At 38.8% G+C, this 23,828-nt stretch overlaps 2 protein-coding genes across 3 annotated transcripts; one reads left to right on the forward strand and one right to left on the reverse strand.

Moving 5' to 3' along the window:
* Window positions 1-3,384: 3,384 nt before the first annotated feature.
* caly (calcyon neuron-specific vesicular protein) lies at window positions 3,385-13,755 on the reverse strand. Of its 2 annotated transcripts, none has more exons than XM_072384532.1 (5): window positions 13,556-13,755; window positions 10,949-11,187; window positions 10,267-10,386; window positions 8,543-8,656; window positions 3,385-5,122 (listed from the first exon to the last, which is right to left on the reverse strand). In XM_072384532.1, the coding sequence occupies exons 2-5, from the start codon at window positions 11,075-11,077 to the stop codon at window positions 4,883-4,885; spliced, it is 603 nt and encodes a 200-aa protein (XP_072240633.1). In that variant the 5' UTR covers window positions 11,078-11,187; window positions 13,556-13,755; the 3' UTR covers window positions 3,385-4,882. The 2 variants fall into 2 exon arrangements, with proteins under 2 accessions (XP_072240633.1, XP_072240632.1); XM_072384531.1 differs by having other exon boundaries at window positions 3,385-5,125; window positions 13,556-13,754.
* Window positions 13,756-22,521: 8,766 nt separating this feature from the next.
* Window positions 22,522-23,514, forward strand: LOC140304996 (trace amine-associated receptor 13c-like). The gene has a single exon (XM_072383783.1). The coding sequence runs from the start codon at window positions 22,522-22,524 to the stop codon at window positions 23,512-23,514; it is 993 nt and encodes a 330-aa protein (XP_072239884.1).
* The last annotated feature ends 314 nt before the right edge of the window (window positions 23,515-23,828 follow it).

The raw sequence follows: 23,828 nt of genomic DNA on the forward strand, positions 1-23,828 counted from the left end.
AAGGGCCAAATAAGGTATTGCCTCCTCTGAAATTTTTAGCAAAATAAAAAGTTCTAAATGATGAAAATAAAGATAATCTAGCTGGATTTTAGCCATCAATTAAATTGAGGAATTGTTATTGTGATCAGGTTATCAGCAGTCATCTTTGTATAACTGATTTTACTCTGGAAGATCAAAGGACCCGGTGTGTTAAACCTAAAAAGACGGAAAGTATTTTTCCTCCCTTGAGTAAAAGTAATTAACCAATCAGAAACCAGTTCATGTTCTGTTGTCAGGAGAAATTCTAAAATCATGGCATTGTGCAAAACAACTCAATGGAAGCCTGCCTCATCTTATTTTTGATCAGATGTGGCTGCACTGGTCTTATCAGCATAGCATGTTGAAACTACTTCAAGTGAATGGCAATCAGTCAAACAGAACATATTACAATACCTGACTGACAATAAGTTTGGGAAATTCAACTTTGAACAACAGCTACAAATTAAGAATGATAGTGGACTAACTCGTAAACTGACCAGAGGAGCACAGAAACAGAATTGGGCTGCTTCAACATGGATACTTAAATGTGAGAGGAATTGGAGATCTGCGGAAACGAGCTGGCCTTGTAGTTTGGTTTTGTTGAAGAAGCAGTTTACTGTGGGGTCAACCTCCTTTAACTGATGCCAGCAATTTCCATAGCAAGTGTCTAAGCTGAGAGGTTATTCCAGCGTTAAGCTGAAAAAAGTTAGTACAGAAAGTGTTGCGTTGGACAGGAAATTAATTCAGGTCCCTCATTTGACAGCCTGTTACTTCACTGTACCCCGTCAGTGTCGTAATAAGGAAACGTATGCCTTTTAACACAGATGAACACTCTTGGTCATAGTTTCACAAAAAGCTATGCGACTGTCCAAGTATATGAAAAGGAAAATTAATTTCTTTGAATAAAAATGTTGTGACAGTTGTCTGAACATAGATTGCATCAGTACATATAAGAAAAAGAGTCTCATGAGGAGCAGAATTTAAATGTTCACATAAAACTGAGTTTGCCATTTCATGAGGCCTTATTGTTCTTGACACTGAATCAATTTTTTATGGTAATTAAGCTTACCTAGATCTGATTTAGAAAAAAAACAACTTCATATTTACTCTACAGGTATTAGATTGACCTCAACATTCCCAACTCTCTCACTCAGATATTTCCAAAAATCTATATATATTTTCCCCTTCTTTTTAAATAAGTGCAAAATGTAGATTTCAGCTATTTGATAAATTCTGTCCCTTCAATTTTCTATCCCCTGGACCCCCAACTGCCCATCTTTTATTGGAACTTTCTTTTAAATGAAAACCTCCCACCGCAGGCTGAGTTGCAAAGGAAAAACAAAGAGACGAAGACTGTACTTGCGTCACCATGCTTGCGTCCTCCTGCTCTCCAGCACTTCAGTGAGATCAGGTCTCAGAGGAATGTGATTCTGGTGGGATGCTAACAGCTAAATGACTAAATGACTCTTGGCATAATGTCTCTCACAGTCATCAGGGGGAACACAGGGGAAGTGAGGACTCCGAACTCCAAAAAATCAGGACAAATAAAACGCCAACCTGCTATTTTATTGTTCAGATCTGTTGATGCTGTAAAGCAGAAAATCGGGCTTGGCGGCTTTTATGTGACTACTTGGCTGATTTTACATGATTTTCCTGCAGCCTTGAATCTAAGTGTTTTTGGCACAACTTGCAATGCCTTGACCAAGCATGGGATCTGTAAATACCCTAATAAATATTTTTCAGCACTTTATTTAATTCCATGCTCTGGGCCAACAGTATCAAAAGCATGTCACCCAGTAATGGTGAGGAGAGAAAAAACCTTACGGCTAAACAGGGCATAATGTAGATTTAATTAGCAGTCTGAGCATGGGCTCACACACATCAAGACACACAAGACACACATTAACTTTAGCACACATAGCTTTAAGGTAATGATTTCATAGTGACACACACACACATAAACTTGAAGCCACACATCCCAGGGTTTACAGCGATGGTGTGAAAATATGTGAGTGCAAATGAGATGCAGACAGGCTCACAGCAGTGAACCCAGAAAGCAGAAAGAAGCAGAGGATGTGGCTTAGTTTTGAATTGCTAAACTACAGTTTGAAGAGGTGGAAGGAATCATATTTTGAATTCTATGCATACTGAGCAACAGAGTGTGGAAGGGGCTGCACATTTTTCCTCATTTTTAACAGGCGAATATTCAACAGAAACATGTGCATTGAGTTACTTGTTCTTAGTTATTTTGCCAGTATAGCTTAAAGAGTAAGAATTTGTGTCAAAGAAGCATTCATGTGTTTCAATTCGAAAGAAAAAATATGCAAATGCTGATAGCAAACTCGTGTAAAAATATGTTAGCTTTATATCAAACATGCTTTAAAGGCCTCTGCATACTATATACCATGCAAACTGTTTTCTTTTAAATCCTTCATCTGAGAGGACTCTTTACACGCAGCAAGCTTTCACACTGTGTCTGATGCATCTTATTCATCTTTCTGCTGTGGATTTTAGCTATATGAGGCAAAATGGAGCCATTTAAAAGTAAAAAGAAAAAAGAAAGTACATACTAGGTCTATTCAATATGGCGTCAAGAGCAAGGAGAGTTCCACCACTAGTTTGGTTTTATATCCTGAGAGCAATAATGTAACCACACATTAAAAAAAGCACACTTCTCTCCATTAGAGAATGTGAGAGTGACATCACTTCCTGTTGAATTGTGGGAATTTGGAATTGTTTGTGTGCTATATTGTAAGGATCCTACCAACATCATGGCTTCTTATATACATGGACTCTGCATAGCTTTGCAGTGACTGTAAGATTTGCTCATTAAGAAACTGATGTTGTGCCAAAATATGACTTCCTGTAAAATCCACCCTCCACATACTCATTTCATAGAGTTGCAGTCACTGGGTGTTCCAGGATCCTCCTTAAATTTGTAACTTTTAAACTCATGCACACTGCTTCCACCCAGTGCATAAAGTGCTGTAATCCAGTAGAAAGGATTAATGTTCATCTTGCTCTTTTTCAGCGTGATTCGGTTTCACTCAATAAGTTCCGTTTTCCCTCTATTTCTGTCTCCATCTCTCTACACGTGCTCCAAATTGTGACCATTTCAACCTACCACAGCTAACTGGGCAACAAAGGTGGCAGGTGGAGATAAGAGGAAAGTAGCTGGAGGTGACAACAGGTTGATGAATGCCATAAATTAACTTGGTGTAGCTAAATTTCTGAAATTAATCGTTTAATTAAAATAGTGTTAGATAAAAATACACAATTTTTTCTGTGAAATTCAACATTCAGTGTTTGAACATTCCTGAAAAATCGTGAAATCGTTGGAGTGGTGAATATGAAGGGCAGAGCTGGTTGTAAATAGGACAATGCTACAGTTCTTTATTTCTGTTTAATGGGTGACATCAGAGCAGATTGAAGTGGTGATCTCAGATTTATCTTGCTCACTTTAAGAGATTTGTCCCTGAAATAAGTGGGAAGAAGAGTTCAAGATAATTCAAACATATGACAATAAGGCAAACTAAACAGATTTTCAGAGAATCATGGGTTATTTGTAGTTGTAAAAAAACAACAGTTGCATCTCTTTTGAAAGGCAACCAATGATTTTTTCCACTCTATGATAGTTTCTCCATTCACAGGATGTTAAATAACGCACATACAAATAAATACAGAAAACACTTAATGGGCTTAAAGGTCGTACATTATAAGCTCTAATTACATCTACCGCATGATAAAAGCAGCTCCTTTATACATTCAAGGTTCACGATGAGACAACTCTGTGATTACTGTACACTGACGAGAGCATTACAGAAGAATAAATTGGCGAAAAAAACAACAAAAACAAGGATGGATCAGAACTGATTAGTGTTTACATACTTGGAGATACAGAATAGTTCAAGTTTAGATTTTGTCTATAATACATGAAATGTCCCTCCCATAGTTACAGTAAATAGCTCACATTATAATACAACATCAGAATGGCCAAACAAAGAGTTATAAGGTGGATTCAGAATGCATCCAGGCCAATTTACACAATGCACGGTAATTTGACTTAACACTGATTAAATGAACTTTTCTGCCAATTGATTCTAAACACCACAAATTACCACTAATTACCTAAAAAATATATCCAGACTAACTCTGTAAAAACACTCTCTTCTATGACTTGAACTGTACAAAACTGCAATTTGCAGTCTGCAGATAAGAGGATGGGACATCAACTCACTTAAGCTAAAAGGGAAATATCTTAATAATTAAACTTTGAGTACATTTGTTGATGATTTCATACATTCAGCTCCAAGACTAATGAGGGGGAAGCTAGATAATAACAAGGCTGACTGATGAGGAGGAACTCGCAGCAATCTCATTAAAAAGTTGTTATCTTCACTTGTCACTTCGGATTCTCGCCTCGCCTCTTTTCTTTCACCTCCAATTTACTCAGACAAGTGCACGGTATAAAGGGAGCTGAGTTCGTGGACACGCAGCGCATGACAGCAACCACGCGTACGCTACATATGTGTATAGATTTATATAAGTGGGAGCACACAGAGGATGCAGATGGCAGGCTTTAGTCATGTCTCAGTAACACTGTAAAAGTCAGGCACATTCCTGCCTCTAACCGCAACAACTCACCACACACCCACCCACACACACACCCAAACACACACACACTACCCTGCATTGCTGATACAAACTCTCAGTCGAGCTTTAAAGTTTTGGAGTTCAGTATTAGTGAGTAATTCATTTGACTGTCTGGTGGGAAAAAAAAAGAAAATCTTAAACACATACATACAAAAGTGACACAACATCTCATCATCATTTCCTGCTTCCACCTTCATTTTCACAGCATCCTTCACTTCTCTTCATCCAGCACTCCTGTCAGTGGCTCGCTGCTGTCTTTGGCCTCCTCGGTCTCCTTCAGTTCGCTGATGACTGGTAACCATGGTGATGGCAGCTCCGGCCTAGTCCTCTTGACCTCATTGAGGTGGCTGAGAGCGGCGTACAGCCCGGTGTTGGTGTTGCTGTGGATGCCCGGCTCCTGCTGCTGCTGCTCTGTGTAGTACATCTCCAGAGCTGCAGGGGTACAGTGCTTCTGCTGTTACAGCAGAAACAAAACAACAGCTTTGTTGGTTTCAGTTTTAGTGATTCACAGATCAACAACACAGAGCCCTTAAGAATAAACACAGACTACTGATTTTCTATCTTTTTTAGTGTGTTGATGTAAATTTTCAGCCATCGAGGTCATGGTAATAATAAGAGTTTGAATAGAAGGCAACTGGACTTCTTTACTTGGCTCTTGAAAACATTTCATTTCTCATCCAAAAGGCTTCTTCAGTTCTGACAAGCTGGTGGGGAGTATCAGGTTTATAAGTTGTAAGTAGGACATCAGAAGAGTCACTGGGTTCACAAGGCTTCTTCACTTCTCACCACCAGTCAGTTAGCATTAAAGAAGCTTTCTAAATTAGATAAAACTTCTTCAAGCTCTTAGGATCTTTTTTTTAGTAGTAATAACAAACTTCTCTATGATAGAGTCACTTTTATGAAGGAGAAAGTGTAATCCATGGATCTGAATTATACTGTTTTTCATTCAGTCATATTCTACACATATATCTATCTATATACATAGATAAATATATGTATACGTAAATATGTATATATATAGCTTGTCTAAATCACCATTGTTCTTCTTAAAATTAACACCTTATTTACAAAAAAGTGATGAAGTCTTGTTGAAATGTTAAAAAACACAGAATGCATTTTCATTCTCACTATATTTGTTTGAAAATAGTACAAACACGTCATATAAATGCTGGAAATAAAAATGTCCAGCATTTATATGATGGTTATATGTATATGACATACATTGTAAAAAATACACACACACACGTATATTCCTGTTATCACACAAGCACAAAATGCCTGAATGGCTGTACTCAGTACTGCACTCAGTACTGCATCAATAGTTGAAAATCAGTAAAAAGTGAAAAACATTTTTTTTTTTTTTTAAATCTATGAAAAAAAGGTTTAGATTAATGCTGAGTCTAATATGTACAGGATTTGGAATGACCAGACATCATCTTCTTCAAAAAGGGGCTTAGTCGCTTAAAAAAACAATACCAAACCACATTCTGCATGTATTACAAAAGCATGTCTCTGTAGTGAGAGTATAAACCAGACTGCCTGCAGTACAGACCTGTCACCAACTTAAAGCACATGGAGCTTTGCGAAATGAAAAAACATGATGAAGGAGGCCCAAACTTTTGTGAAGATGAAACATGACGCAGACGGGAAAGTGCTTCACTTTCAAAACAGCAAGAGTTTCTCTCCTCAGTTCCCAAATACTCAGTGTTTAAAAAAAGATGATGCTACAACGCAGTAAAAAATGACACTGTCCAAGCTTTGTGTTCCAAGCATCTAAGTCAAAATTAACACGTTTGAAAAAGTTTTTAATTTAACATTATGAATTCTTATTAATACCAATGTGAAAGTAATTCATATTGATTCCATAAAAAGAAGCCTTCTGTGGTCAGATTTAGCTTGTTAACATCTTTTATGCTGACATTTAAGACAATCATGTGGCAAAACCTTGCAGAATGTAATGTTACACACAGTCACTTGAGTTTTGATTTTGTTGTTTGGCTGCCACTAAAGCCAAGAATAACTTCCAAAAGGTGTGCTAAGATCTACAAAAATCCCCACAATGCACCAGCGTGAGGAGAAAAGAGGGTACAACAATACCACCCTCTATTCTGTTTTCATGTCTCTGACAACACATTAGCAGGAAAAAAATGTTAAAACTGTAACCTGCAAACACTTCAAAAGCATTGCCGGAAGGTCCTCTTCGCCCCCCCCCCCCCCCCCCCCCCCCCCCCCCCCCTCATTCCTTTCCTTCCTTTCTGTCCCCCTCACTGTTAAGCCTTTAATCACAGTTTAGTCACGCTGAGTCCTAATTAAAGACCCCTCTGATTCACAGGCGGGCATCCCAATTTCTGCCTGACCGGAAAGTGGGATCCATCACCCCTTTTTCCCACCCCCATCTCTGTCTATCCCACCCTCTGGTTTTCCTCTGCGACAGAGGCTCTTTAACTAACATGCGTGGCAGCGCTGGCTCAGTACACGATGCCTCCAAGGTGTTGCTGGGAGATAATGAGTTTGGGTTTACAGCCCCAGTTTTCAAAGAATCCCTCTAAAGTGACTGTTGTGAAGGTGTGACGAGAAACAAGCCACCAAATGAGGCGCATTTTGAACTGTGCAACTGCCCTTTGAGTAAGTGCTGCACCGTCTATTTCAGCTGTGATAAATTTCAAAATAAAAATATGAGACTTTTGAACTTTTTCTGCTGATCTGTGCCGTGCTGCAGGAAGATCAGATAATTAATCTGCCAAAATATCCAGTGTCCCTGTTTCCCTTTATAACAAAAATCCATATTCATACATCTGTGTGTACTTGTGGTGCCATAAGTCTGTTCCCAAAGCCACACCGTGGACTTATGTCTCCCCATTCCTGGCTGAAAGTAAGTCCTTATGATGTAAATCATTAGACATTTGGTTAAGGACATGGTTTAAAGTTAGATTTAGACTGAGGTTTGGCTGAGGATTAGATTTACAATAGCCATGTTAGGGTAAGGTTCCAGGAAATTAAGGCGCCTGATGTAGGCATGTGTTTACACATGGCTTGGAGGTATGTGTTTATGCACACTATTCTGCTAGGATAGAGCACATCAAATGAAAAAATCAATAGAAAACTCCCCAAATCTGATTTGTTTACAATTTCTTATATCCAGTACAAACTGTTATTTTCGATTGTCCCAAATGAAACATTAACATTGCGGCATGTGGGATATCTTTGATTGAGGCTTAAAATGGTAGTCCTACATTGGACTGTATGTTCGTTTCAAAGGTTATCAGTGCCACAGTCTTGAGACCAGAGACAGAGTCGAATTGGTGACCGTGTCATATATTTAGAGGATTATCCTCCAGTGTATCTCTTGCTACAACCTACGCCTACTAACGTAGCAATGGGAGCGCAGTATGGAGTGACATGTTGATGGTTGAACTACAGCAGCAGAAGCCTTGCCTGTATGATGTGTGTCTCAGCTAAGACCGTGCAAAGAAAGATGTAGCATGGGAACAAATAAAAGAAGAATTACTCATTCTAAGCAATTTGGAAATCAGAGAACATCTGAATTCAAACAGCAGCAAATGGGGAAGTTAATTTTCAGACCATTAGCAAATTAAACTTACTTTATATTAACGTGATGCTTTGGATCTGTGTTGCTCTTCACAGTACGCAGTTTGCTGTGATTCAGCAGATATCTTCATTGTACAGTCTGTGCACATCAGAAGTGATGTCACAGTCAGGATCAGAAGATACCTGTCGCACAGCTTGGCCCGCAGTGAACTTCTACAATGGCTTAAATCGCACGGTCTGTAGCTGCTTTTAATGGTTTAGACTGTGCGTTTGATTTGACTTTTTTTTTGTGTGTGTGTGCTTATGTGTATATGTTTCACACCTTTAGAACGAAACCCTCAGGGCAGATAAGCTGGTCGTACCACATGGCTTTGTACATGAGCAGAAGGAGCAGGCTGGTCAAGAACGCCAAAGTGATGAGGATCAGACCTGTGATCTGAACAACACCCACCCACCCAACCACACACACACACACACACACACACACACACACACATACAAACAGAGGATGCGTCATTTCAGTAACAAGTTTTAAAATGGATAATACATTTCATTTTTGAAGTCTCCATCTGCTAAAAATCTATATTTTCACCTTGTTAACTTGTCCACATTGTGTTTTTTTGTGCATTACATGACATATCACAAGCAAAATCAGCTATCGTTCCCATGTCTGACGATTCTGGTTTAAATCAGAAGATCTTAGCCTCAGACAGACGAGGTCAGACAGTCTGAATATTCTGCTTAGATTCCTTGGAAGAGCCGGTGACAACCAATCCTGAGTACGAGCTGGATGAGGCTCTCACAAGTTATAGGAGAAGCTACCACAAGCGAGATGGAGAAGTAAGCTTGTGTGTCTGCCTCTCATTGTGGCAGATGTGACATTCTGTGGCAGCATGAAACCTGATTATTTAAGCCTACATGTCTTTGTCCAAAGTACTTAAACTACATCAGAAGTGTATTCAGTTCATTTGGAGCCACTGAAGTGTTCCACCAAAGATACTAAAGAGGAAAAAGATCTGCAGTGTTCATTTTTCAGAGAGCCGATTCACTAATTTGATCCATGTTTTTTAGCTAAAGTATTTATGAAGTGCGACACTATTCAAGCCATTTATCTGAGAGAGACTACGAGTACTAGCAAGCGTGTCCGATCAGTCAATTTCTTTTCATGTGTTTTTTTGCCAGGCGCTGAGGCTGATAGCCCTCCCAAAGTTCCCTGCTGTGGCTGCTGCTTCTGGTTGTGGTTGACTGCAGCAAAGCGACGCAGAGCGATGCCTTCCCTATAGAGAAATATCTCTCACGCCTGGTGGTGACTCCTCTAGCCATTTGTCTGGGAGACACTGTGAGTATGAGACGGCATGCCAGTCAGTTTATTGTATTTAAATGTGTTTTCTTTCGGTCCATTCACTGCTCATGCTACCTGGAAAAAGTAGGTGGACATTAATACTCTAAAATCAGCAATCTATTAGTTTGACTCTCAGGCATTCAGGTACTAACAGGTTTCTGCTTTCACAGTATTACTCAGCCAATGCTGAATCTTGAAATGAGAATTTGCAACCAGCTGTGAGAGTGAGCATGTCTAGCATTGGAGAAAAATAGCCTACTATGGGTTCACTACTGAGGCAGATAACGTGTCTAATTAACAAACTACTGTCCGCTGGTTTCTGTCCTAATGTTACTTAAGAGAGCGGAGAAGACCAGACAAATACTAGTCTTCTGCTAAATCAGAACTTATACTTACGTACTACAATTTAATTAAACTAGTATCCTCTCTATATTTTTGTTTAGGTCTTCAATCATTATATGGCCTAATTACAGATTGCTCTCGTTATCATTCACAGTTGCAGTAGAAGAAGTTTCATACAGGCTCCTGCCTGCTCTCAATAGATCCTAATTTCCCTACACTGTCTATATGAGGCTGTTTAAACCTGGGGTTAACATGCGCCCTGGCTGATCCAGTACAGATGGAAAGAACCCAGGACGCACTGAGTGGGAACTCTGACCTGATGGTCTGACTTATCCTCTGCATTTGAAAGAATCTGTGCATACCTTGGCTCTATCTGAGACATCACTGTAGAAGTTGATATTCAGCTTCTTTATGTTGGGAACATAGAGCCTGTCCTTCCTCTGCTGCTGCAGCTGATACTGCGTCGATGTCTTGACGATGACCTGTAGGAGAGACAAAGCACCTTCAGTGGAAAAATGCTCCAAAACTATCCATTAAAGTTGATGTTTTTGTCTTCTGGGTTTAGCTTTAAGTCCACTAGTCATGGAAAACCCTGTTTCGCATATCTACGAACAAATGCAGCTCATTTTTATGTTCATGTTTCACTACCAGCTACACAGCTCGTGGAACATCCTGTGCTGCTAAAAGCATCATTCAACCCTAAAAATGTATATATATTCTGTAGGGTTTCTTCTTGTATTATGTATTCACAGAGGCGCTTGTGTTGTGTGGGCTGATGCTAAAGTTTTAACCTGGAATGGTGGGTGAGTAAAAGTAAATACAGCAACCTCAGCGTTAGGGCTTATGAGAGGAAGGTAAGTGCGCCCAGATGAATTTTAATGGGGTTTATACCACGAGTTTTGCAGTGAGCCCTAATCTGTTGGAGATCTCTTTAATGCTGTAATTAATGTTTTTGTGGTGTCCAACCTGGAGTCACGATGCTGTAGAGAAAACCAAACATACGTGGGGAGTCACCGAAACACATTTCATGCTAAACATACTTACCTTGTCTGCGAATGACTGCTGGAGCTGGTTGACCTCCAGGGGTGTGATGAGGGGGATGTTATCAAAGCCATCATCCGCAGATGGCTGCTTCTCCAGCTTATCAGACAGATTACTGCCCAGCTTAACCATAGTTGTTTGGCTGCCTGAAAATGCCTGGACGAATGTTGGAATCAGGGACAGAGAGCTCAGATCAGACTGACTCAGGCCGTGCGTTCTGTCACCAAAGGTGATAGTGTGTCCTGCCAGGACATGAAGAAGGTAGAGAAGATAACAGCATGATCAAAATGGACAACAGCACACAAGAGTAATATGAAAACACTGAAAGAAGAAAAAAAAAAAAGAATTTCCGATGCTGCTAGACATCAGATTACAGCTATGCTATATTTGTGAATGTAGATAGCACCTTTTTTACATTTATGTCTACCTCAGGATGAATTCTAGTCACTTTCATCAAGTCTTATCAACAGGTCACAAAAGTTTATGAATTAAAAACCCTGTGAAACTGATGATGATCATTCATAGCTAAACTGTGTCCACTGGCATTTGTTGCTACTATACTTAACTAAGAGGATAAACATGACAGATTATACCATCTAGAAAATAAGCATGTTTGCTTTCTCATTATGAGCCCATTAGTATGTTGGCATAAGTTATACAGCAAAGCTGAAGCTTGTTAACTCAAACTGAGGAAAAAATCTTTTGTGAAAACAGTAAAAATGCTAATTTTGGGTGTTGGGAGTATGGCTGTGAAAATGTGATTTTCACTACACATTTATCCTGGCCAAAAACATCCTCCATAATAATATAATCACAATTAATTTATCTTTTAAGTGCCTTGAGATGACATTCGTTGTGATTTGGCACTATATAGATAAAACTGATGTGATTTAATTGAATTTAATCTGAAGCACCTCTGAACTGGATTGTAGTTCAGAAATGTAGGAAAATCCTAGCAAGCAGTGATTCAAAGCAAGGCTAATTTTGAACATGGGACCCATGTTTACTGGTTTACTGTCTCTTCTCCATCCAACCTTTATCCTCCCTGTGAGTACCTTAATGTTTATTAATAAGTAAATACCATAATTTGATGTTTACGATGTTGCTTTTGTTCTTTACGAACAGTGGGGCCAGTTGCATTATCTGTGTTAGAGATACCAGACAAGATGCATGCGCACAAGAAATCAGTTCCCAACATTTAAAAAAAAAAAAAAAGAATGCTAACGATGAGATGACATTATTCAGTTTTCTCTCCTCCATCAAATGATCATTTAATTGTGGTGGGAAGAGATGAGGAGCCACTTGTCTCATTCACACAGTGCAACATAACACCTTCCTCCAGCCAAAGACCCCACTGGCCCGCTGACGCCAATGACTCACAATGATGATACACACACCAGGAGGCAAAGAGCCACAGCTTCTACAGAGCTGGAGAAAGCCCTGATGCACAGGAAATGTGTTTTTGATAAGAGATGCGGGAACATTTACTGGAGCCTCAACACAAACAAACTGTGAATAAATGATCTGATAAAGAAGGAAGTACACGCTGTCACCATGTGGAAAACATTTATGATATCACAGAATATTCAATGTTTCCAACTCTACAACTTGCTCTCCTTTAATTATTCTAAATTTAAAATGACAAAATGAATTCTGCCCAGTAGAAAATGGGAGGAAATGAATATAACTCAAGACTATAGTCGATTGCAGCCTTGATAAGTGGGTGGTTAAAGTGGTCATCTGTGCTGACCACCATTTTTCATCCCCACAGTTGGAGTGAAGTGTGGGTATGATGAATCATCCTGAATGTGTGATTAACAAATGAGCTGAGCGCTTCTGTCAAACACTCAGCGCTCCCACACTGTGGCAGGAAACAAACCCAGCAAATGACATCCTTTTTAGGCCAGCCACTGTTATTTCTTGCGTTTAATCTTCTTATAAAGAATAATAATCATTTCATAGTTTGATTCCTCACATACATCTGGCCTACATTAAGGGTCAGGGAAGCTGTCTAAAGGAGAATGCATGCTGGGCAGTGAATAGGTGAGAGCAGAGTGTTTGCCATCTTCTGTCAAGTTCTTCAGGGTTCACTGGTCATGCATATCTGAACTTGCTGCACTGAGGACTGCTGCGACATAGAAGCTGTGTAACCAACAATCAGAGTGCAGGGATAGGCTGACAAAAACACCTTTTATGAGCATTTTTGTTGTGAGTTGAAATTATTTCCACAGCTTTCTGTAAAGTTACGTCATCTTCACTCTCCCGCTGTACATTTTCTACACGATTATGATTAATTGCAGACTTAATTAATGTCCTTAAGCTCTGCGGTCAATCGAAACATGGGCATCTTATATAACGTAGAGGCATAGCGCAAATTACAGCGCTATTCAAACTGTCACAGAGACACGGGTACAGAAAATCACCGATAAAAGGTATGACGCTTGCCCATTCATTCACCTAACCAGATAAAATCTATCTGCACCAAATCATTACATTTATCAATTCTGCGACTAGTCCCGCAGTGGTGCCGGCATCCACAACCCTCAAATCCCACCAATAACCCACTGCTGCCCCTCAAACAGTACTGCATAAGGAGGAATAAAAACTTACTGTGTTTTCTGCGGGATCTCCGGTCGCCTGCGGACGGGATCGGGTCTCTCGGATGCTGACGGGGACGGTGTGAACGCCGGTTGCCGTGGTGATGTAGGATTCAGGGCAGGACTGCGCATGTAATGCAGCCTGGAGCGGCTCCGGCGGAAACTGGCAGCTCGGTGTGAGTATGCGTCTCACGGCGGCTCGCAGAGACTGTGGCTGCACAGGAAATTACGTCTGCGTGTGGCAAATCAACTTATCGTTGGTGTGAGTGTTTGTCATCCTCAAGGCGATCCAACGGGCTCTCAACTGGTTTGTCTGCGAATGGGAACACAAAGTTCTCCTGAAGTTTTGAGCATTTGCTTTGGCCAATCGAGTACTGAAAAGTAATTGAGTAGATAACACTCTAACAGGTTATAATGACTTTTGAAACTGTTATTTTTGTACTAAAGGTTGATTAATACTTCTGTGTGAAAGAATATGGAAAAGTATTTATAGGAATGTGAGTATCTGATAGAAATTCAAATGAGGAATTTCAGTAAGGTTAAGACACATTTTATATCACAAAACCTGATCAAAGACGAAATGCAATCAAAACCTAAATCCGTGATTTGATCATTCCATTCAGCCTTAATTTAACAGACAAAAGTCTAAAGAAATCATTTTCGGTGTCCTCACAGACAAATTCAATTGCATTTAGAAATTTGATGCCAGCAACAGACTCAAAATAAATTTGGAGGGAGGTATTTTTACCTTTGAGTTCCATCATTCAATCAAAAAGTGTCATTTACAGAATTAAATGACACTTTTTGATTATTTGGTAACTGAGGATATTAATTGTTGGAGTTTTGACAAAAGGAATCCGTGTTCATTTTTGAAGAATATAAGATTTCAGGTGGAGTGTAACACACCCTGAAGTCTAGCATTGTCCTGCTGAAAAAAACACAAGAAAAGATGTGGCTTGGTTGAAGCATATGTCTCAAAACTCTCAACATATGCTTCTTCTTCAATGGTACCTTCGCACATTTGCACGCTATGGGCACTGATTCAAACTCATACAATCATAGATACTGGCTTTCTAGGTAGCGGAAACATTTTTGTCTAATCTGAGCTCCTTTTGACACTTGTTGCTCAGTTCTGGCCCACATTTGGGCCAAACATTCTTTCTTGTCTGGGTTTTGGACTTCATGTATGTAAACAGCCTTGATGGTGTTTCTCGTCTTTGGCGAGTAGAACTTTGCTGTCGACTAATCTGACCAAAGAACAAGTGTCCACTGTCTTTCTGTTCATCTTAGATGAGCTGGAGCTCGGAGAACTTGGGCGTGTTTCTGTGCAGATGTGATATGACAGTTTCAGGATACATTTCTTAATGCAGTTGTTTTCCAGTGTTGATCACATCACCGTGATGGTTTCACATGCAGTGCCGCCTGAGGACTTGACGGTTACTTGCATCCTACAGTAGATTGGCCTTTAAACACTCAGATTTACCCAGACTGAAAAAATCTTTTCACAATATGTTGAGAACAAATTTATATTCTAAATCTCAAATCTCGCACTGAGAAATATTGTTTTGGAACTCACTGATGATTATTAGACCAAGGTTTGCATAAAGTGATGAGCAACAATCCTGACGCCATGTCTGGAAAAACAAAGCGTTTGGTGTAAGCTGCTTTTATACCCAATCCTAACACCCTCACCAGTCACCAATTAATCTGCTGATTGTAGCATCTTTTAGCATTTTTTAGCCCCTTTTCCATCCTTTTTAAATGTGTCACTGAAATTAAAATTTTGAATTTGTTTATATTTTCCTTCACTCAAAATCATTTAACTGGACTTGTGTCTGTTAAATGAAGGTTCAAATGGATTCATACATTACAGATTGAAAATTTGATTGCATTTTTTAAATTTTCCCACTTTTCTTGGAAATGATGTTTGTATCACACACATGCTGTTGGCTTATAGGTGCTCACAGGAGGTGCTGTATCAACTCGACAAAAGTCTGTATTAAACCATTAATTACATGCTTGTGTTGTTTGAAATGAGCTGAATATGAAGGGTTATAGATTTCATATGCAAAACATAACTCAAAATAAATAGCATATTATAGATTAAACCTCCCAACAGAATAAAGCTGATAAATATTAACATCTTGTGACTGACTTTATTTTGCTGACATGATGACTGGTGAGTCTGGTGCCGCTCAGTTTCCTTTGACCCACTAACACATATTTTCTGACCTGATGACTCTTCAAATACACATTTAAGCACTGTTGTTATCTTGGTTATTTACTCTTGAATCAAAGATGCCTTGCTGTGAGGAAGAGGTAGCTGGGGCAGCTTACTGAGGTGCCAAAGATGCAAAAGATATTCAAACGCATGTGTTAGCCTGTGTTTGAAAGAGAAAGAGGAAAGCGGCGTGTTATTGAATGAGGGAAGGAGCCGGGCTTGTCTGCAGATTTAGATCAACCTTTTCATGCAAAGAGGACTCATGCTGTTTTCCTCTTTGGCCACGTCTCACTGTAAGAATTTATTATGTCTTTTGGGGCTCACTCGTCCAAAAATCTACGCTGACCCCCTCCCTCCTACATTGGGCCTACATTTATTATTTTGACCTTTCCTTTGAGAAGAGGGGGTGACATCAAAGTGAATCCTCGACTGGGTCTTCTGTAAGAAGACGGAGGTGTCATTCTCACAGTGTGAGAGTCAGACTGCCAGCCTGCGCCGGTTTTGTTGCCTGTGAAGAAGAGAGACTGGGTGAACATAATTAAAGTGAGCATCATTGAAGCAGGAGTCTGTGGAAGGAAAATCAGGTCCAATCAGATATGTTCATGTGCACGTGTTTACTTGAAGAAATCTTTCTGACAGCCTGATGGCGAGTTATTTATGCTTTTTTTTTAATCTCTTTCTTTGAAATAATCAAGTCTTACCATATATTATTTCAAATATATACATCTACATATAGATATAAATAAACATCTATTCTATATAGACATATAAAATAAAAATGTAACACAATTAATGGTGATTTAAGGAGCTATGACCAAACTCGTGTTTTTGTGCTGATTTATAAATACATACCTTTTACCAAAAGTACCACAAACAGGCTACTTTAAAGCATTAAAAAAGATCTAACTGACAAATTAATTCAACAATGGAGGGCAAAGTTTTGCCCTAAAACACTAAATTAAATTACTTTATGGTAAACTTTTGTCACTCAACTTGTTTAACTGATCAAATTATTAAAATTTTTCTGTCACAAACCACATTATTGTTTTCTATCAGTGTCCTTTTATTTATCAGTATGATTATATGCTTCTCCTGCATAATACCTGACACTATTGACTGTGAGATGAAGAAGAACAAATATTAGTGTTAATCATAAATATTGAGGGGGAAGCAATAATGTTACCACAAATTATTCATGTCTAACATGAGGATATCATTTGTTGATGCTTCTTAGTTAGGTTTGATGTAAGGATAAAATGCCCCTTAAGTTTTCACCACGTGTTTTTTCTTTTTTTAAGAGAAATCTGATTCATTGATTGCAATGTCAGCATTATCAAAATAAACACAGCTCACGGCCTCATCGTTAAAGGGAAGGTCAGAGACAGAAAACAAACCTAAAGACCCTCATTCCCAGGCAGCTTGTGCTGGATGAAGTCTGTTTTAGTCTGTTTCTCCCCCTTAAATAAAGATCTGCATTTAAGCAGATTCAGCAGAATCCATAAGACCCAGATGTTCACACAGCAGCTCAGCTCTCCTCGCTGACAGTTCATGTCCAACCTTTTCACAACTCACCTTCTACACAAACCTCTTCCCACAGAATCACTTAACCTGTCTTTTCTCTCTAAAAAACAACCGATCCATCTCTTACAAGGTTTTCTGTCTCCTCCTCCGCAGTAATTTCTCATTTAACAGTGAAGGTTAACAGTGAAGTGCTTTCCAAGCTGAAAGAAAACCAACCAACTGCTTTTCTGCTGTTATTTTTTGGGGTAAATGTGAGTTTTTGGAGCAGTGAAGACACAAATATGGATGAGAGCTTTGGTTAAATGCCTGAACATGACGTACATGGAGAAAAAAAACAAATATGAGAGTCAAGTTGGGCTTTCTTAAAATGACTTAACATCAGCACACATGACCGGACAGTCTACTACTAGTGACAAAATCATTTAATATCTGTATTTTCATAAATAACAATTTAATCCGTTTAGTTTAATTAGAGTTTTCATTCAGAAGTTGTATTCAAATAAGCACAAGTTACGGCTTTAATATACTCTTAAAAGCTATATATGAAACTGTTATTTGAGTGGAAAGCTCATTCAAAAATACAAATAAAACACATAGCACTAACAATCTAAACATAACAAAAAATCAGATTGCTTGTAAAAGACTCATTCACACTTAGTGTTTTAAGAGCAGTGATACCAGAGTTAAAAAAATGTGTAGTTTTGTTTTTAAAAAGAAAAGGAAAGCGTTTTTCTTTTAATGTAAAGCTGATTAAGTAGTTCAGAGCTGTACTATGTTTTACCAACACCGCCCTCTAGTGTCTGAATCTTCACATAACCACCTCAGCATTGGGAAAGGCCAACAAGAGAGACAATGAATTTGTCATTGCAGATCTATTTTTTGAGGTGAGCCGATCTACTCTGTGATGGATAATTGGATCAGTTTGAGTTAATCATCAGCAGGTGGCAGCAGCATGTCAGTGATCTGAATTTCATCTCCCCCTCTCAGTGCTTCATGTCGTACTTTGCCATCGTCTTCGATGACACAAATTGTTATGGATTGTTGTTTGATCATTTCAGATCTTTTTGTCTTTAGAATTTCCCACCATGTCTGAGAAAATCCCTCCACTTTAAGTGACTGATTAGTTGATTTTAAATCTCAATGGATTACATAAACAAGTCTTAGTCTTGTGCATGGTTTTCAGCACAAAACCTCAATGTAAAGCAAAAATGAAAAGACAAAGATGCAACAGATTAACTAACAATGACCCAATCTGTTAAACTTTCAGATTTATATGGACAAACTAGGCAATAATAAACTCGTTCATTATAAACTAAAGAACTATAAGCCAGTCCCACCAGATCTGCAAATAAATCACTTTAAGAATGACTTTACTGGGTTTTCATGTGGATGAGGAGAGTTTGAAAAGGTATCAATGAACATAAATATGGTCATTTGTCTATGAGAGGTTTTCTGCACTTGAAGAGGTTTGGTGTCTTGAATCCTGAAATCCTGATACAACTCGATGTCTTTCATTCCTGAGTCTGAGATTTTGGCCATAAAATCCAGTCAGTCAGGATGGGAGTAACAATCAGCAAAGTTAAATCTTTTAGTGTATTTAAGCATTAAAACATTGAATGAAAAGGTCTCAATAGTTTGATTAAATGCTTTTGATGATGATTATTTCATCCTGTAGGCTTCACTTTCATTTACTACCCTCTTAAGTCATTCAGGACAAAAATGTCCACTTCCAAAAAAACTGCTATAAATACTTCACAGATTGATATCTTTTTCTGCATAAATCTCCCGAACAACTTCCGCCCTGCTGCTGAAAACCACCAAACATTCAAAGATTTTGAGGATTTAAACCTTTAAATGCCAGATTGATTATTCAATGTCACTGTTGTTGTTTTTTTCTTTATAAAAAAAACACAATTTTTTATTTTTTTTTACATATAACAAACGTTTGGTTATTTTTCAGTTTTTTGGGGTTAAATATTTCAAACAACTTCAGTCCTGATCCAAACTAACTTATAGTATTGAATAATTACCAGGATTTTAATCCTTTAAATGCCAGTTTGGTTACAGGATGCTAACTTTTTTCTTTTTTTTTTTTTTTCTTTTTACAAAAACCCACAAAAAATGAGTTATTTTCCTTAAAACGAATGTTGGGGGGCTGGGGGATGATTTTTTAATCAGTCTTTGATATGTCAAGGATTAAAATGTTAATTAAAATGTACTACTCTCTTAAGTCGTTTAAGGACAAAATGGTCCATAATGATGCAATGAAGATTTACACAAAACTAGTATTTCTAACTATTAAATAACATTAAACTATACTACTACAAACTACTACACAAATTGTCTGATGACAAACATAAACCTGGCAGAGCCTTAAGCGATACATTATCAAAGGAAAAACAAACATTACTGTTTTGCTTGTCTTGTGTACCAGAGGGAGCTGCTTACACCGTGTAATTATGTCTGATAACACATTAAACCACAAGTGAATAACTGTCAAAGGTGTGAATAAACACACTTTCACAACAACACATGATGCAATCATATTCCACATGAATGTACCGTACATTTATCAAAAAGTAAGGACTCAAGTGTGGAATGACAATAGGACAAATGTTGGATGAGACAAAAAAGTCAACAGAAACACATCAGAGGTGGAAGTATTGGATAATATAACGTGCTGTTTTATCACAACTTCCTGTTAAATATGGTCTCTATGCATCTGTGTAAACAGGTCAGAAAGATAATAACAAACGATCAGGCACAATTTAACACAACCAACATCCTTCATTGATATTTGGTTGCAGAAGCTTTGGCAACAGTGAAGTCTGGATGGTTCTTTTGGCGTCTTGCAGCAGTCGTCTGGAACTTTCTGCCACTTTTCTCCTGCTATGTGTTCAAAATCTTTTGAGTTTGTGGAAGTATTTTTTACAAAAGCAGATTTCTGCTCTTTATGCTCCTTTATAAAACTATTCCTTTCTTTTAATTCTTTTGTGTTGTTGGTTGTGTGCTCCAGGATGAGCGGCCCAGGTCCAGTGGCTGCAGAAATCATCCACCACTGTGCTTGACAGTTGGAATGAGGTGTTTGTGCTGATATGCTGTTTGGTTTTCTCCCAACATGGTACTCTGAATTGACCAAACAGCTCTGCTCTGATCTTGTCTGTCTAACGGACATTGTCCCAGAAGAAGATCTAACTTTTAGGAATGCACTGATATATTGGCCTAATTTTTGGTATCAGCCGATATTCAGCTTGTTGACTACAAAAAGGAAAACACGAACCGATGGGAGTAGCTGATGTTTATCTGACGTTTTACTGACCCTGCTCAGAAACAAACAGGATTAGGCTGCAGCTGCAGATTCAGCAAAAACCCAATAAGTGACTAATAAGGTTAATTCCAAATCAGGCAATTTATTTTTCATAAAACATTTTGTTTGGCCAATCAACACTTTAACAGGTTAAAATGGCTTTTGAAACTGTTCTTTTTCACCTTAAGGATGTTGTTCACGTGATGGTTTGTACTAAAGTTTGGTTAACACTTTTGTGTTCATTTAATAAAGTAACTTCATTTTTTTTAATCTTTTGTGATGCATATTTGTATTGTTTCACTGATATTAAAATTTATTGATCAAGATTCTCAGTCATCCAGGTCATAGTAATCATAAGAGCTTGAATAAGGGCAACTGGACTTGTTTGTGGATCTTGAAGATCTTGAAAAGGCTTCTTCAGTTCTGAACTGAAAAAGAGAGGGGAAGTCCAGTTGCCCTTATTCAAGCTCTTTTGATCACTGATATTTAAGAAAGAAAAAGTGGAAAAAACTATCTGTATCAGCAATTGGTCAAAATATTATTTTTAACAGGTATTGGCCCACGGTTTCACTATCGGTGCATCATTAGTCACCTTTCAAATGTAAGCTGTGCAGCAACTACACACACAGGCATTTGACTGAAGCAAAAGTATCAAGCAAAGTTAACAAAAAATAGATAAAACACATACAAATGATCAGTCAAAAACAGGTTCATTTTTAAGTTTCTGTCTCTAAGTCACTTTATCTATTTTGAATTCCTCAACAAAATCAGCTTCTTTAATCTGAGGCAGTTTTGAAGTTGATTCTTTGTAAAGAGAGTATCTAAGTAAAGAGTCAGGGAACAGACAACAAGAATAAGTTGTGATTCCTAAATGTTTTCTACATGTAAATAATCTCTCTCACTCTCTCATGACAAAAAAAAACATGATTCAATGTGTCATATGTTATCATCTGAGGTTGCAGTGACCTGATTTTAAGACCTGGCATAGACCAGATGATTTTATGTCCTCACACATAGATCCGTAGAAGTCATAGAGAGTGTATTGTTTTGTTAACATAACTGTAGGTCTGATGTCACTTCTCCCAAAATCCCGGAGCTTCTCAGTCAGTAATGCTCTGCTGGAAACTTGCAGGTTGATAACTAAAACAAGCGTCTTATGAGCAGATCAAACATAAGCGACTGTCATCTTATACTCAAGGAAATGTGACCTTTCGTACAAAGAATGTGATGGTTGCCATTATTATACTCTTCAGTTGTACTTAGATATAATTGAAGAGTGCACTGTGTATGTTTAACTTCATGTGGGATGAAATGTTTAAAAAATCCTCAAATTAGATGATTATTTCCAAGATTATTGACTATTACGTCACTTTTGGACCTGTCTTAACAGAAGAAAGACAGAAAAGCAATAAAAAGTGACATCTCTGACAAGAAACTGCAAATGTTGGAGTTACTTAAGAGACATTTCCACATCAGAGTTATCCAAGGGGGCAGTCAATGATGACAGTTAATGATTATTGAATTGAATGTTTTGCTAATATTCAATGAACCGTGTCAAAAATGCAGGATTCTCTTACTGACAACTGATTTCTCAGTGTTTGGTTGCTATGTTATGGAAAATTTAGACAGTTTAGATGTTAAATGTTCCCTGAAACAACAACTCTGTGAAGGTCAGACTGCAAGAAGCCCAAAATCTTACATCATGAGGTTGGGGGGGGGGGGGGGGAGGTGAAAGAAAAAGGAGTTCTTAAAAGAGGAGGCAAAGGTATGAGGGAACAGATTTGTCAGACAGATGCAGCAGAGAAAAGGAGCTTAGTGGGCAGGGATGAGAAGTGGGGAGTGTCATCAGCGATAAATGAGCTCAGCAAGTCTTGTAGGGATCACTGAGCTGTGTGAACCCAGCAGGTCAGTTTCTCTTCACTTCTGAAAGATGGACAGTCTGGACAGAGCTGAACTCTGCTACCCTCAGCTCCTGAATTTGTCCTGCACAGGTTTGATGCGTCCTCGCTCCGAGGCTGTCCTCCTCTATGCACTGTTCTCCTCCATCTCTGTGCTCACAGTTGTTCTTAACTTGCTGGTTATCATCTCCATCTCTTACTTCAGACAGCTCCACACACCCACCAATGTGCTGATGCTCTCCCTGGCCACCTCAGACCTCCTGGTGGGGTTGCTGGTGATGCCGGTGGAAACGGTGCGATTCATAGAGCCCTGCTGGCTGCTGGGTGACCTCATGTGCGCTCTGTCGTACATCTTCGGCTTCATCCTCACCTCAGCCTCCGTGGGGAACATGGTGCTCATATCGATTGATCGTTATGTAGCTATTTGTTTTCCTCTGCAATACTCCGCAAAAATCACTGTCAGCAGAGCAGAGGTGTCAGTGAGTCTGTGCTGGGCCTTCTCTCTCATCTACAACGGGCTCATCTTAAAGGATCATCTCAGACAGCCAGACCGATACAACTCCTGCTATGGGGAGTGTTTAGTGGTGATCAGCTTTGTTTCTGGAACTGTCGACCTCGTGTTCACTTTCATTGTGCCTTGCTCAGTCATCCTGATTCTGTATGTGAGAGTATTTGTTGTGGCTGTGTCTCAGGCTCGTTCCATGCAGCTTCACATCACAGCTGCTGCAGCTGGTGCAGCCAAAGTCACAGCAAAGAAATCAGAAAGAAAAGCAGCCAGGACTCTTGGTATTGTGATATTTGTGTTCTTGTTGACTTTCTGTCCATATTACTATCCATCTCTAACAGGACAGGACATCTCAAACAATGCTTCATCTTGGGCGATTGTTTCTTGGCTGCTATATTTAAATTCCTGTTTGAACCCACTGATATATGCTTTTTTCTATCCCTGGTTTAGAAAAGCGATCTCTTTAATTGTCACCCTGAAAATCCTAGAGCAGGACTCCTCTCAGGCGAACATACTTTAAAGTCACAAAACACATTCAGTCTGAACAACCTGGCAAAAAAGGCGGTTTATACTTAAATTGACAGGACAGCCTGTGGTTTATGCTGTTTGAGCTACTGACAGTTTACATTTGTAGAAGCATTGCTTCATCTTTTACTCGTACCTTCCAGCCTGTTAAGCCTGTCAGAATAAGGACTCACTTCTAATATAATCTGTAGCTGTTTAGCTGAACTAGACAACTAACCTGCAACCTGATGTGAATGTGACTTTTATTTTCTACATTTACTCCAACAGTAAACAGAATCTCTTCCAATTTTAGTTAATCTAAAAAAGGCT

Source organism: Leuresthes tenuis, unplaced genomic scaffold (genome assembly GCF_036924035.1).
Source record: "Leuresthes tenuis unplaced genomic scaffold, fLeuTen1.0.hap1 SCAF_4, whole genome shotgun sequence".
In the NCBI taxonomy this organism is placed as follows: Eukaryota; Metazoa; Chordata; class Actinopteri; order Atheriniformes; family Atherinopsidae; genus Leuresthes; species Leuresthes tenuis.